Raw genomic sequence first — 14,818 nt, 5'->3', positions numbered from 1 at the left:
CCAGTGCCCAAGACACTCACGGGAAGAGGAACTTCTCAGATGCTCTCCACTGCGTGCTGTGGGCACACTGAGCTTGCAGAGGTGTGGCCACTTTGGCCAGATCAGCCATACTGTACGGCATGACCTCCTCTGAAGCTTTGTCACTGACTTCCTCTGAAGTGACAAGTACTTAGTGACATCCAGATGTGTAACCTGGCCATACATGCCTGTGCTCTGTGCCCCCTCACCCACCTGAAACCAAACTGAGCACCTCTCTCACAAGAGCAACCAACCAAGCGTTTGCTGGAATCACCAAGCGTTTGCTGGGATCAAAGGGACTTCTGAAGGTATTTGGAGGAGCTGCAAAATAGCCGAAGTATCTCCAGTAGCTTTGGATCTCTACTGAGAGGACACAGCCATTTCTGGAGCCTAGATTCAGCGTGGCATTCAGCAAACCAGTACCTGACACATGAGGGTATGGAGATCCACCACTTCACGAGCGGGTCCTTCCCTTGGTGTCTCTTGCAACAGCATATGTACTCAATCTGCATAATTTAAACCACCACGGTCTGAAAGCTCGGGAAGAGCACACAGCTCCTCCCCTTGAGCCCAATGCACCCAATATCCCTCAACAACGGGAAAGAGGGCCCACGCTGCCCTTAAAAACTGGGTGCAGCGTGTTAACGAACAATACTGTGGCAACATTCAGCCTTTTCCGACCAAACACCTCGATAGCACACAAGCACCAACCAGCAGAAACATCCTGCAGGCAGAATATGATGAGTTCCAGATGTTTTGGTCTCAGTTTAGCTGTCTGCATGTGTGTTCTAATAGGAAAAAAACGTGCTTTTTTCCTTTTCTGCTTTTAACTACTTGCCCATTTGAAATGGACTTGTTTTGGTTAGCTGCGGCTGGTATCAACCAGACATGAGCTGTACATAGTTTTTTCCCTTCACAAGGGAGTTGCTATGCAAATACTGAAGGATTAGTACAAAGATATAAAATACTCTTCCAAAGTGTAGTAGCTTGAGGTGCTCAACAAGGCTGTTGGAAAAACCAGACCAAGTATCAGTCACGCACGCTTTCACCATCTGATGAAATGCCAGTGCTGCAAGTGGCAAGGACGGTACTCTGGCATCGAACTGAGCAAGAACGAGATCCACGGTCTTGGACGATGATGAACAGTAGGTCATGTAATTAGAAGACCTAATATTTTGGTCAAGTAACAGTAAGAATATTAAAATAGTTGTGTCAGACTTCTTAGGCTGAAGAACTTCAAGGTGACTCTACCCATATGAAAGCTGACAGATGACTTAGCAACTGCCTCCTGATGTGGGAGTCTGCCCCTACAAGTATCTTTAGACCAAGCAAGTAAAATAGGGAGCATGAACTAGCTCACATCAGAGGGCTCACATTCCTAGAAACACGGCTATCCACAGCACACGTTTCAGCAAGTTATTTCAAATGCAGATCACATCTTCAAAACCTGACTTTGACATCTAAGTTATCAGCAAAACCTACACAATTTGATCAAACCAGGAAACACACGCCTGGATCTGCCATCAGTGGCAGGTTTCTCCAGGCTTCACAAGCCAGGCTCTAGCACAATGATGCACCCTCTAGCCTTAAAATCCAGGATTTTTACAGGAATCTTGTTTTGAGAACAAGATTAGGGATGGCAATTTGTTAGGAAAGGGAATAGACTTGTCTTCCTCCTACTGGGGGAACCAGAAATGCAGCTGAAGGCACATCGCTGGCTGCCCCTGCCTTCAGGCACACCCGGTGTCAGGTACTTTCCAGCAACTCCTAGCTTCTCCCCTTCCCGTGCCTATGCATTTTCCCTGTATGGATTGTTCAAATACATCAAAAGCTCCTTCTTTTGTACTCATGCTAAAGCAGCACTCCCTCACACAGTAACCATGCAGCTTCTACACAAGGCTTGCTGCTGCTGCTGCCCAAAGTATGACAGCAGCTGTCAGAAGAACATCACAGGCAGAGCACCCACCTGCTCTTCCCTTCCACCACAGCCCTCCCAAACCTACCTGAAACTCAACTGCCACCGCTACATGGGCAAAAGACATTTCCACCTGAAAATCCTATAGAAATTACATATTTTTCTCTATGCAGTTTGCACTGCACAGTGGACAGCACTTGTCTGAATTCACCCAGTCTCGGGAACCGTTCAGGGAAGCTACGCCTTCAGGTCTCTGCACTCTTGAACGACCATCCTGGCTTCACGCTTGTCTCCCAGCGTGGAAGTCTCACACACACACTTCCAGATGTTACAGTGCTGCGCTGTTCTGGTCAGGGCGGCTTCCTACCCGCAACACCCCAGCCTTTGTGAAATGAATCATCAGCAGGATGAACCAGCTGCTCCTCTCTCTTCGACGCTGCCAAGTGCTCAGCAGCAGCCCTGACAGGCTATTCACCAAAAAAGCAACAAAAATTAGGGTCAGATTACATGTACTAGGTCCTGATATATTTCATATATTAGGATTTGGGAATAAAATATACAAGCTCCTTGCTAAAATAATAGCCGACATAAACTAATATATAACAGTTTACCTATTAAGAGTATTTAATATGAGACAGATCTGGAAACCAATCATTTCCATACTTTAGGAACAGTTAAGAACTATATTGCTGTCAAACTACAGCACCTACATTTCAATACCAAGTGAAGAAAAAAAAAGCCCAAAATTATTTTATTAAAGAATTATGAATTGAAACAAAGACTTCACTAAGACTTAATCAACAAAAACCTATTTATTTATTCCAAACACCAAGTTACAGAAGTTTTCAAGTTTTGCAAATGTTGCTCCAAAGCAAAATTCTATATACAGCGCCCTCGGTTCTAATAGTGCATAAACAAAGACAAATATACTTATGTATCCACAGTGCAATGTTTGCTCATTTCATCAAGGCTCCACGTTGCATTCACTTACCAGTGATTTAAAGAAGTAATAAAAAAAGTGACCTGCCAGACCGAGCAGTTGGTCCAGACTAAGAAATAACGATGTGGAAACTTGCAAAAACAGGGATAAAAATGAATCTGGACAGAGCACAAGAAAGAATCTTTCCTGAACATGAGAAAAGCTACTCTACTTTAAATAAATATTTTCAGTCTTTCTCTGCAAGGGCTTCCCTAGCTCTACTAAAGGAAAACAAGTCTCCAGTATTTGCCATTCCACTCACCCACCAGAACCGCCTTTTCTTCCAAATCTTAAGTACTGCCCTGAGCAAAAATAAACTGGCAAAGTAAAAACGCACAACTAACGCACGAAAAGCAACTGCTTGGGAAGGAGAAGTTCCACTCTGGAGTGAAAAGTCTGCTCAGGAATTTAACTGCTTTCACACCCTCAAACCGCAAGCACAGCTACGTTCCCAGCACAGCTACGTGCTTCTCGAGAGATGCCCGGTCCGAGTGCCTGCCTTACGGACTTCAACCAGGGAACACCTTTCTAGTCGATCTCACCTGGAAAAACCCAAACACCTTTACAGTTGTGCTCCTTCTGATGCTGTTCTAGTTCTCTGGTTACTGCTGCCTGTTTGAGAGCTACACAGTTTACATGAATTCAGGTGTTGTTATCAGGAATGAGACGAGTTATAAGCATTGGTCTCATCTTCAGAGAGCGAAGTGATTCTTAAATATCATGTAAGCTTTAATCCCATTGTGTTACAGAAAAATAGGTTTATTTTTCTGCTGTACATATGTTGTGTCCACTATATACCAACTAGTTCTACAAAACTGAGACAATCATTCCCTGAAATTAGTCTTGGCACAGAAGCCTTAGTTACTACCTACAGTAGCCTAATTATTTTGTTTTCTGAAGGAAATAAAATACCGTTAACTCCTACAATAATACTGGATATTTCAAGTTTGTATACTGCAAAGAATAATATAACCATTGCAGATTCACATCCAAAATCAGTAATTTGTACAGTTATGGGCCTTTCAATTACAATTGTGCTTAAATTTTACCCTTTGGTGGTACCATCACACCTTAATTTACCTTAACAAAATCAAGGTAACAAATCCAGCTTTTTAAGGACACCCTCTCGCTGCAAAAACAGCTTACCATTTTCCACAGTGAACTTAACTCAGCAACGGCTGGGAAGGAAAACTGAAGTTCCAGCCATTATGTACAGAGATATGATCCGCAGCTGAAAGATTTCTGACGTCTCTAACGCTTATAATACACCAACGTTTCAAAGGTACTGTATCATGCGCCTTGAACATAAGCAGCATTTCCACTTCGCTCTCACCAAGTAATACGAACCAGAAAATTAAAACTTATGGTATAAAAAAAGGGACTTTGTGAACATATACCATTTAAGATAATAACCCACTCACTGTCTGCGAGGACAGCACCTCATGCATAGATCTTGAGGCTTTATTTACAGAAATATAAAATAAACTGATTCCCAAAACCACACATTCATAGAGTAAGTCTTTACAATGAACACGTTCAGAGTACTGAAAAAAGTGTACATTTCAAAATATAACTGGAATGGAAATTATTAACAAATGGGTAGAAAACTATGTAACGTCCATTACAGACCTTGTTGAAGTCTGGAACTCCAAGTGCATCTCCAGTCTTCTTATGGCGGTATTTCAACACTGCTGCAACAAGGGCATCCCACCAGCACAGCGTCAGGAGGCACAGCATGGCCGTATTTAAAAGCTCAAGAACGCACATAGACACAATGTCCACGCATTTCCCCAGTACCAAGTCGTGTGATAGTGACAGGATAAATATGGAAAACAATCATTTATTCTGAAAATAAGTGCAATCCACCCATGACCTTCTGCTACATTATTTAAACCCAACAGAAGTGGGGTTTAGGCCACTGTTACTTGCAAACCTCCACGTAACAGTTTATAGTTAAGAGCTGGACATTCATACTCACTAAGTCTGAAAACTGTTATAACATTTCCTAATTATTAAATACTGTGTGCTATTATGCATAAACCAGAAGGAATAAACCATGACACAAGTCACTTAAACTATGCAAAGTTATTTACAACCTCTGTCAACTAAACATTTTTGGCTCTTAGAACTCTGTTCTTCAGTGGCACAATTTTTAGTCAGTCTAATTCTGGAAAAGTCTGCCATTTCAATAAGCAACTTGTAAGGAGTGAAAATTTAGGTACAATTTATCAACCACCACCCAATCTCTGAAGACAACAGTATGACCTCTTCCATGTTGTTTTAATTGCCCAATAAACCTGAAATGATGATGAAATAAAATAACCTTTTTGCTGTTCTTTGAACAGCACTTCTTCACAAATCCCTGAAGTCAATCTGCATCACATGCAACCAGCATGCTAATTACATTTAAATATACAGAGCTGTTCACATCAGATGCTCCAACTTCGCACTCAGTAACAGTCTCCAATGTTTTCTAGTCTCACGTTGAGCAGCAAAGTGCTATCTGTTGCACTTTGCCTAGGTCCGTTATAAGCTGCTTTATACAATGTTTGAGTTGTGGGAGTCGAGCCAGTGGTTCTGGTGGTTCCAGCTCTCCTGTATAATCCAGCCAACTCTCCAAAACTGCAAAGAAAACAAAAAAGCTGTCACTACTCCAGCTCTCAGCAAATAGACCACCCTAAGTCACAAAACTGGAATTCTTTAAATCTTTTGTGAATCTTGAGAGAGTGGTGGGCAATATTTTTAACACGTGGCATTTGAGAAATCAGAAAACCAGGCTCCTCACACCAATCTACAAAAAAAGCAGACGTTCCTAGGAAAAAGCAGGGAAGGAAAACTCAGGAGTGGATATTGTGATATCTGGTGCTAAACTGTCTCTGATCTGTATCAATTCCAGAGCAAGGACATTTTCATTACATGCAACTACACAGTATTTTCACTGAAGATGCTAGAAGGACAGGACTATGCTAATGAAAGAAGTTTATCGTCAATACAGAATACAATTGGGCAAAACAGAAAGAACTGGCTAACAGAAAACAGGGATGAAATCCAAAAGCGCAGACTATGCCACAAACAAAATTCAGTCCTGCTCAAAAGCTTCTCAGCAGGAAACAAGAACCAGACTTACCACTGACCAAAGGCAACTCAGGAGACAATGTAATACAACCACGAGACAAGTGGTCACACTGAACTATGATGAGCTCAGAGGACCAGATAGTATCGTGGAAGGAGACTGAAACATTGAAGACAGAAGACATCTGCCAAGAGAAGCAGCAGTGGCTGCTGGCACTAACCATATTACAGGCTAGTTTAACCTAAGGGCAGTATCTGCTGAAGAACTAGCGGGCATTACCCAACTATTGACACATCCAGCCTTGAAATAAGAAAATCTCTGATCAGAGTAGCAATGGTCTGAGCACCCCACCAGCTTAGCAGCACATTCAAAGAGCCTGACTTAATTTATGAAACAGGCATTATGATTACAGGCTTCAACTGAGCTTCATTACCTGAAATATTCCTGCAGTTGTTCAACTTTCCAGTACTTTACTGAACTACAAAGAAAGGACTCTTAATTTGGGAAAGGTTAGAATCCCAATAGCCTTCCAAAAAAACCTGCTGCTGTAACCACTATACAACCAACTTAAAGATGTTACAAAAAAGAACTACCCTGGATTTTTTAATCATAGAATGGTTTAGGTTGGAGGGACCTTTAGAGATCATCTAGACCAACCTCCCTGCAGTGAGCAGGGACATCTTCAACTAGACCAGGTTGCTCAGAGCGCTGTCCAACCTGACCTTGAATGTTTCCAGGGATGGGGCATCGACCACCTCTCTGGGCAACTTGCGCCAGTGTTACACCACCCTCATTGTAAAAACTTTTTCCTTATATCCAGTCTAAATCTACCCTCCTACAGTTTAAAACCATTACTCTTTGTGCCGTCACAACAGGCCTTGCTAAAGAGGTTGCCCCCATCCTTCCTATAGTCCCCCTTTAAGTATGGAAGGCCGCAATAAGGTCTCCCGGCGGTCTTCTCTTCTCCAGGCTAACAACCCCAACTCTCTCAGCCTGTCCTCGTTGGAGAGGTGCTCCAGCCCTCGGATCATTTTTGTGGCCCCCCCTCTGGACCCCTCCTTCTACCCTTTTTAAAGATGGGCACAATGTATCCCTTCTTCCAGTCTCCAGGGACTTCACCTGACTGCCATGACTTTTCAAATATTGTGGAGAATGGCTTGTCAACTGCATCAGCCGATCCCTCAGGACTCTGGGATGCGTCTCATCCGGTCCCATAGACCTGTGTATATCCAGGTTCCCCAGGTGGTCACGAACCTGATCTTCCCTTACACTGGGAGGGGCTTTATCCCCCGGTCTCCATCCTGCGGTCCCTCAGCTTGGGAGGGGTGAGGTTACCAGTGAAGACTGAGGCAAAAAAATTGTTGGGTACCTCAGCCTTCTCCTCGTCTGTTGATACTCGTCCACCATTCTTGCTCATCGGGGGGTACACTTTCTTTGACTTTCCTTTTTTGGCTGATGTACCTGTAGAAGCCTTTCTTGTTATTCTTTGCATTCCTTGCCAAATTCAGCCCTCCTGAGCCCATCTCTACACAACTGGGCAGCATCCCTATACTTGTCCCAGGATACCTGTCCCTGCTTCCACTGCCTGTGCAGTTCCATCTTGCTGTTTAGTTTCACCAGCAGGTTTTGACTCAGCCATGCTGGTCTCTTCCCTTCTTTGCCTGACTTCTTACACCTGAGAACCGAGAGCTCTTGCGCTGTATGGAACGTGCCCATAAAGATCTGCCAGCTCTCTTCTGTTCCCTTGTCCCTCAGGACCATTTCCCAGGAGGGTCCAGCTGAGTAACTCCTTGAAGAGCTGGAATTCTCCTTTCCTAAAATTTAGGGTCCTGCCTATACTCCTCGCTTTTCTGATATCCCTCAGGAATGTGAACTCCACCAATGCATGATCACTGCAGCTCAGGCTGCCTCCAATCTTGATGTCACCAATGAGCTCACTTTGCAGTGGCGACCATTACGTCTAGTGTTGCATCCCCCTCAGGTAGGGCTGTCCATTACCTGGCTCAAGAAGTTCTCATCTATGCATTCTAGGAATCTCCTCGATTGCCTACAGCTTGCCGTACTACTTTTCCAGCAGATGTTGAGGTGGTTGAAGTCCCCCAGTAGGACGACAGCTTGCGAGGACAAAGCCTCCTGGAGTTGGAGGAAGAAGGCTTCGTCAGTAGGCTCCCCTTGATCAGGTGGCCTGTAGTAGACACCAACCACAAGGTTCCCTTTGTTGCCTCTGTCTCTGGTTCTTACCCATAAGCTTTCGACCTGCTCATGGTTATTCTTCAGGGACAGCTCTTCACACTGTATCGATTTCTTGATGTAGATGGCAACGCTTCTGCCCCTCCTTCCTTGCCTGTCCCTTCCAAACAGCCTGTAGCCAGCGATAGCCACGTTCCAGTCATGGCATTTGTCCCACCGAGTTTCAGTAATGGCAACCAGGTCATAGCTTTCTAGCAACATGGTGGTTTCCAACTCCTCCTGTTTATTTCCCATGCTGCATGCATTAGTGTAGAAGCATTTAATCTGGGCTGTGGGCCATGTCTCTTTCTTAGAGGAACACCCCTTGATTCCCTTGAGGCATTTCACAGGAGTGTCCTTGTTGGCTCCTACTACCTCAGGAGCTCCCAGCTCATCTCTGCAAGACTTCGACTGTGCTGCAGTGTCCTCAGCACACCTCTGGGCAATGAGGTGAGGGCTCATACTAGCAGCCCATCCCTCTAACCATTGGGTATTGCCCCACAGCTTGTCACAGGCAAGCCTGGTATGTTTCCCCTCCCCCTTCACCTCTAGTTTAAAGCTCTGTCAATAAGCCCTGCAAGCTCCTGAGCAAAGACCCTCTTTCCCTGTTCTAATGTAACACATTAAGGGTTTCCAAGTTTTTCATTACTGGAAAACAAATTTCAAGAGACATTTAAGTAAAGAATTTGGATGAGACAGGAAAAGATTAGAGCCTTGTGCACCAAAGAGGCCATCTAGAATAGGCTGGAACAGCCAGCAGGGCCCTGAAAAAGAGGGAAGTTCAGATACACAGAAGTGCTGTGGAAATGACAGAAACCTGAAAACAAAAAGACATGGAAGATGTTCCACTACATCCTCTTATGCAAGTATTTAGAGGTGATCTAACTAGTACTTTTTCTATAAAGTTCTGCTCAGCTTTACTTTGATCTTTGTTTTAAAATCCGCACCCCAACACCAGCAGCATGTCTATTTTCTATTAGTAAATGCAATAAATCTGACAAAGCAACACTCATCTCTGTAGGTATGCAGAAGTAAAATCAAAGTTAACATGTTTTGAACAGGCGGTTCAGTTAAATACAGTTAATTTTTGAAATAGGAAAACGTTACCTACCATCTAGCTCCTTCTCAATGAAATCCATTCTGTGTATGACTTCATCTTGCAGTGATTCCACGTGAGCTAAAAGATTAAGCTGCCACTGCAGCTGCGAGTTCACAACTCCTTCTTTGTCTTTTTCCAGCAATTTCATTTCAATAGCTTCCTCTGGAAAGACTTTCTTCGAGACCGACTCTCTTACCTAGCAGAAATACATACATTAATATTTATTACAGTCAAATAGAATTGGTAAGCCAGACTGTCTGGGCTCTTATGGTAACCCAAGCTAATTGCTCAACTAGTCTTAGGCTAGTAGAGGATACACACAGCGAAGAAATCATACACAAATATTAAGGCAGTTTGGGCAAGAGGATTGAAATACAGACATGCTTTCACAGGTATTATGCTAGGACCTGTTCTTTGTCAAGAATCTGATTTTCAAAAGGTAAGGTCTATACGCATAGCTAGTTCCCTGTCAGCTTCCAGCTGGGCGATACTGCACTTCACCTGTGCATCCTAGGGAATATTAAAGCCATTTTTAACATGATAGTAATCAATTAAAGGGCAAATTATTTTGCAGTGAGAAGACATTTTTCCTGAAGGAATTTGAACTCAATTCTACTAAAACTTTAATCAGAGCATCTAGAAGAAAAATTACCACCACTTATAAACCTTGACTACACTGTCAGCAGTGTTTATTCTACTTTTTTCATCATTCTGCTGAAATCCAATAGGATTTTAAAAAAAGTTCCTAAAAGACTGAAGAATGGAAATACATGCCTTTCTGGGAAACATAAAGCAATCTCAATTGATTTGATAGAGAAGTTAAAAAGAACATAAATTATGGTTTACATATGTATGAAATAAAAGCTAAACAACCTTTTAATCTAAAAAAGGGAGGTCAGTATTTCCCAGAAGCTTTCTAACATTTGTCAAGCAATATTTCGTATGAGTTGGCACTAATCAAAGCAAAATGTTTAATTAGGCTGTAGAAAGGGAGGCCTCCAATACACCTGATGGAGTTGAAAACGAGAACCAACAGCTGAAAAGATAAAGCTAGAGTGCTCCAGTAGGAAGAAGCTACAGGACTATTTAATGGTGACCATTCTTAAAAGTCAGTTCAGGCTACTTCTCCCCTCCACCCATGAAATGCTGCCTGGAGAACCTGGAATCAATTCAGTTAATGTAACTGTTAAAATAAACATGGGAACAGGACAGAAATAACTACAAGCTGGAACACCAGTGTATTTGGTATTTTCATACATGCTTGCCACGTTCTCTCTCTACCCCATTACTAGGATTTATTTTTACATTCAACACACATAAAAGCAAGAAGCAAAAAACTGCCAGTGGACCATAATGCATGTCCCACAGACTGCAGACAACCTGAAGTCCAGAACTCCTCTTCAACCTAGATTTTTTTTTTTTTTTTATTAGTATTATTTGAAATGGAAGAGTTGATTGTGTCTATCATTTTAACTCTTATTGGAAACTTAAACAGTACAGGAAAAAACTAAACACAAATAAACAAACTACTATTAAAAAGCATTGAGTTTTGCACTTCGCCAGACAAACACATGCCCTATGCTGACAGGGTTATTTTAATACAAATACCTTAGAGTAATTGTGTTTGGATTCATTTTCCATCTTGCATATTTCTCGGTCCAGATTCCAGCCAAACCTCTCTGACAGGGCATCATCCCCATTTTCCCGTATTCTATTTACTCCATCATCCATGGCTGAACCTCTTGTTTCCACAACCAATCTCTGCTCTATCGCAGGGTAGTAGGCCCGAGGCTTTTGGTAACAGTGTTCACTCGTGATGTAAGATTCCTCCACAGAAGGAATGGCTGAGGGTTTCTCAACTGTCCCATTCCAAGTTCTGTAACTTGCCGTCTCCTCTTTGCAACAGTTTTCCTCAATGTGAATGATGTGTTTTGTATGAATTTTTTCATCCACTGTAATATGCTTCCATGGTTGGCACCACAGCTTTAGGTCAGGATGTTCTCTATTTCTGTTCAAACATAAAAAAAGTAAAATACCCACCAAATTTAAGCTTCAAAGTGGCTGAGCAAACTATCCTATTACGTAAAGAAATAAAGTAAGAATATTTGAACTACTGCATGTTTTAGTCATTGTGATCAGTAAAAAAAATATACCCATTCTGAAATAATATAATGTAATTGACTTCAACTGTGTATCTTCCTACAATGTTCATTATTTTCATTTCTGCAACATGGTATATAAGCCAAGTGCTGGCATTAAGAAAAAATGGAATAGGTTACTAATAGATTCATACAACTTTTCACCAGTGCTGCCCTTGAAGGAGCATTTTGCTTCAATATTTGCAATTTATTAGCAAGAAACTCATTTTCACTGGGATGCTTTTAGTAGTGTTTTAAACAGGTAAGTCAAGTACACTTAAGCTAAGCTAAGATTTTAACAATTTTAAACAACAGTAAAACAAAAAGACCCCCTCAAACCACTCAATATCAAACTTTAGCTTGTCGTCCCCCCAAATAAACTTTAACATTAAATCCATTCATCTTTTATAACCCTCTAATAAGAACAACAGCTGGGGACTTGGGGCCATGGTGGTGTAGAACTTCTTTATTATTTCCTTAAAAACTTTAACTTTCCTTTAAATCCCAAGATGGCAAGCAAACTCTACTGCCTGGTACACCAACATGCCATAGCCCCCCCACCTGCTTCTTATAAAAATTCTTATTTTAATTGTTTTCAAATTGACTAGTATGTTATTTATTCCAGCAGCAGGGACAACTGTAGGTATCAGATTCTTACATGGATGTAAGAAACAAACAAAAAATTTCAAGTGAGCATTGTAACTGATACTGTTCTCCCACGTGTCTGTCAGGCATTAAAACAGCAGTAAAAAGGAGAGCAAAGCAGAATCAATATGCTTATCTGCAAAGGGTAGGCAGCTTATCTGCTACAGGCTGCAAGAATGCAGCAGAGGCAAATCCCGACCCTAAAGCACCTGCATTCAGCTGCACAGAAAGGAGGGGGTCTGCCCCAAAACCCCACTCTGTGCTTCCTTGCAAACAAAGGCAGATGGAATTACTCCATTAAGCTGGTCCAGCTTTTCCAGCTGTTAGGCAAACCACTTAAGAAAACCGCACCATTTTACTTCCAAAGCAACTGCTTTCTAATCCATTCTACAGTAGCTAGGGTTTCTTTAGTGTCTATTAGAGGAAACTACAGTTAGTACAACTGCCAAGGACTTGCTCAGACCAGTTTATAGCAGCACCTCTACCTCCAGGGACTGCATGCCTGCGATATCCTAGGTAAGCAGTCCGGAAGGCATGAGTGTTCGTTTACCAAAGCTTTCCATTCCAGCTACACTGATACTCTAATGCTTAAAGGCACTGTTTCGCTCAGCAAAGAACAAGGGATAACTTTACAGCAGACAGAAAATTCAAAGATGAAAATTCAAACACTTAATACTTGAGCAACTTTTTGCCTTCTGAAGCCTGGCTCCCACTGTACCAAAGCTGTCACGGTCACCTCTGACCCTTTGCCACCTCCTTGAAGTACTGGGCAACATCTAATAATTTCAGGCAGCTGTGAAATCATCTCCTCTTCCCTAAATGGTAGATCAGCATCAACAATATAATCATTCTCCTAATTCAACAATTTTTAAAGTCCTTTCTGATTTATGTAACCATAAATATAACAGGGGCTATAGCTTTTAACAGATGGTCCTAACAGGACCGCACCTCATCTTTAATAAAAGCAGGTCATCACACCAACTTCACGATGGGACAGAAAAGGAACAAGGTCTGTAACAAGCATCACATGCTTGTCCAGCACTCCACGCCTTAGTGCTATGCAAATCTCAATTTGCTCACAATCGGAACATCTCAATCTAAAGTCTTGCTATTTAAAAAAGGCCTAAGGGGTAGTCTTACAGTATTTATGTTGCATCCTCTCCAAAGAGGAAAGGGATTACTTACAGATCTGACTAAAGGATACTATAATGGGAAAGCAAACCCTTATGTTAAAATGGCTACTCTTTTGCTATAAGCATTCTTCCATTGTTTAAGCATTTCATGTACTGCCAGTAGCCCTACTGCATCACCACAGATTAAATTTAAGGGAGAAGGTTCTAAAGAACCCCAAATACACTAGAAGCTTTGCTTTCCAAATAGCTGCTGCTGTGCAATTTCTCAACTAATATAAGTATGGAATTCAATAAATTTAGAACTGCTGGATTTGAGTTAGAAAAAGACTTTTTCAGTCATCAGAACCCAAGGATGACTTTAAACAGTAACGGATGCAGAAAACTTGATTTCTACAGTGATTACAGAATATGTTAGTTTTCCATATATATCTGTAGGAATCTTTGCATAGAAATTAATTGCTACAGGTTGCTGAAGGTGCAACTGCTTTCCTACTACAACAGAGCAACACATTATGCCAAACAAAAAGATTTGACTTCTGCTGGAAAAGCTGTGATTTAGAATTACTGGAATAGAGAGGGCAAGTGTTTTAAGAATGCTGCCATAGGTTATATGCCTATCTCCTTCTTGCTACTTAAATCTAGTTTGGTGCCTTAGGTGAAGCTGCTGTTATTAGTTTTCTCCCTCTTTCCTTCATACTCTCCCAACCCTTCTATGCACATAGCCAATTTACACTCCTTAACACACTTAAATAGTTTTTGAACAGCCAGTCCTTTTCCAAGATCACGTCAGCAATTCAAACTACGTTGTTATGTATCCACAAAGAAGCACAAAAGTAAGTCTGAATTTCTGGTTATTTTTCTACTATTTGAAATCTAATTCACATTGAGAACATGCCGACTGATACTTAAATACTGCTTACTGTAATATGCTCATCTTCAGCTGCAGTCCATGCAGTACTTCTATCACTCTCTGTACATCGCCAAGAAGTTGGTGAGTGGCTACTATCTTCTTGGCATTCTGGTGGGAATAATTTTCTTCCAAAAATGCTAAGCCATGCATGTGACCATTACTTAACCACTCCTTCTCATACCAGTACTTTAAGCTGGACCTCTGACCTAAAGCAACAAGTAATGAGTGTGTTAAAATGAAGCATTAACTATGGCATGTTAACATTACTGGTAGTAATTCTGATTATCTCAAAGTCTTGTAACAGCTTATTTTTTTAATCAACAGTATCAATAAAGATCCAAAACAGCAGATAAAACCCTGAAGACATGAAGAACTTGTGAAGTGGGAAGTGAGATGATAACCTCAAAAACCTCTGCCCAACTGAAAAGCATTCAGACCCCAAATTCCGTCAAAGGCCATCCACAGCAGGTGGTATGCAGCTGATGCACAGAGAAAAGTGTATTTTTAGCAGGGTAGTTACTAGACAGTAGTAATGTCTAGTAACCATGGTTAAAACTAAAGGTACAGTTTGAATAGAGCTCTCTGCAGGCACGAAAATGCAGCAAAAGGCAGTGAACTTCCTTCTTCCGGTGGTCTTGTTTTTAAGCATCATACACGTAGCAGTACAGTCATTCAAAAG

General features: G+C 41.7%; 1 protein-coding gene across 2 annotated transcripts in view; it reads right to left on the bottom strand.

The window, feature by feature from the left end:
• Positions 1-2,726: 2,726 nt before the first annotated feature.
• Positions 2,727-14,818, bottom strand: part of PHF20 (PHD finger protein 20) — a 77,499-nt gene continuing 65,407 nt past the window's right edge. For both annotated transcript variants that reach the window (XM_075109008.1, XM_075109009.1), the window contains 4 exons: positions 14,150-14,345; positions 10,922-11,321; positions 9,326-9,509; positions 2,727-5,534 (listed from right to left, as the gene is read on the bottom strand). In XM_075109008.1, the coding sequence (XP_074965109.1) occupies positions 5,392-5,534; positions 9,326-9,509; positions 10,922-11,321; positions 14,150-14,345 (923 nt within the window). In that variant the 3' untranslated portion in view covers positions 2,727-5,391. The remainder of the gene's footprint in view (positions 5,535-9,325; positions 9,510-10,921; positions 11,322-14,149; positions 14,346-14,818) is intronic.

This window comes from Phalacrocorax aristotelis, chromosome 13 (assembly GCF_949628215.1).
Source record: "Phalacrocorax aristotelis chromosome 13, bGulAri2.1, whole genome shotgun sequence".
NCBI classification, from domain to species: Eukaryota; Metazoa; Chordata; class Aves; order Suliformes; family Phalacrocoracidae; genus Phalacrocorax; species Phalacrocorax aristotelis.
Note: the sequence above shows the minus strand (reverse complement) of the source record. Positions and strands in the feature narration are given on the sequence as shown.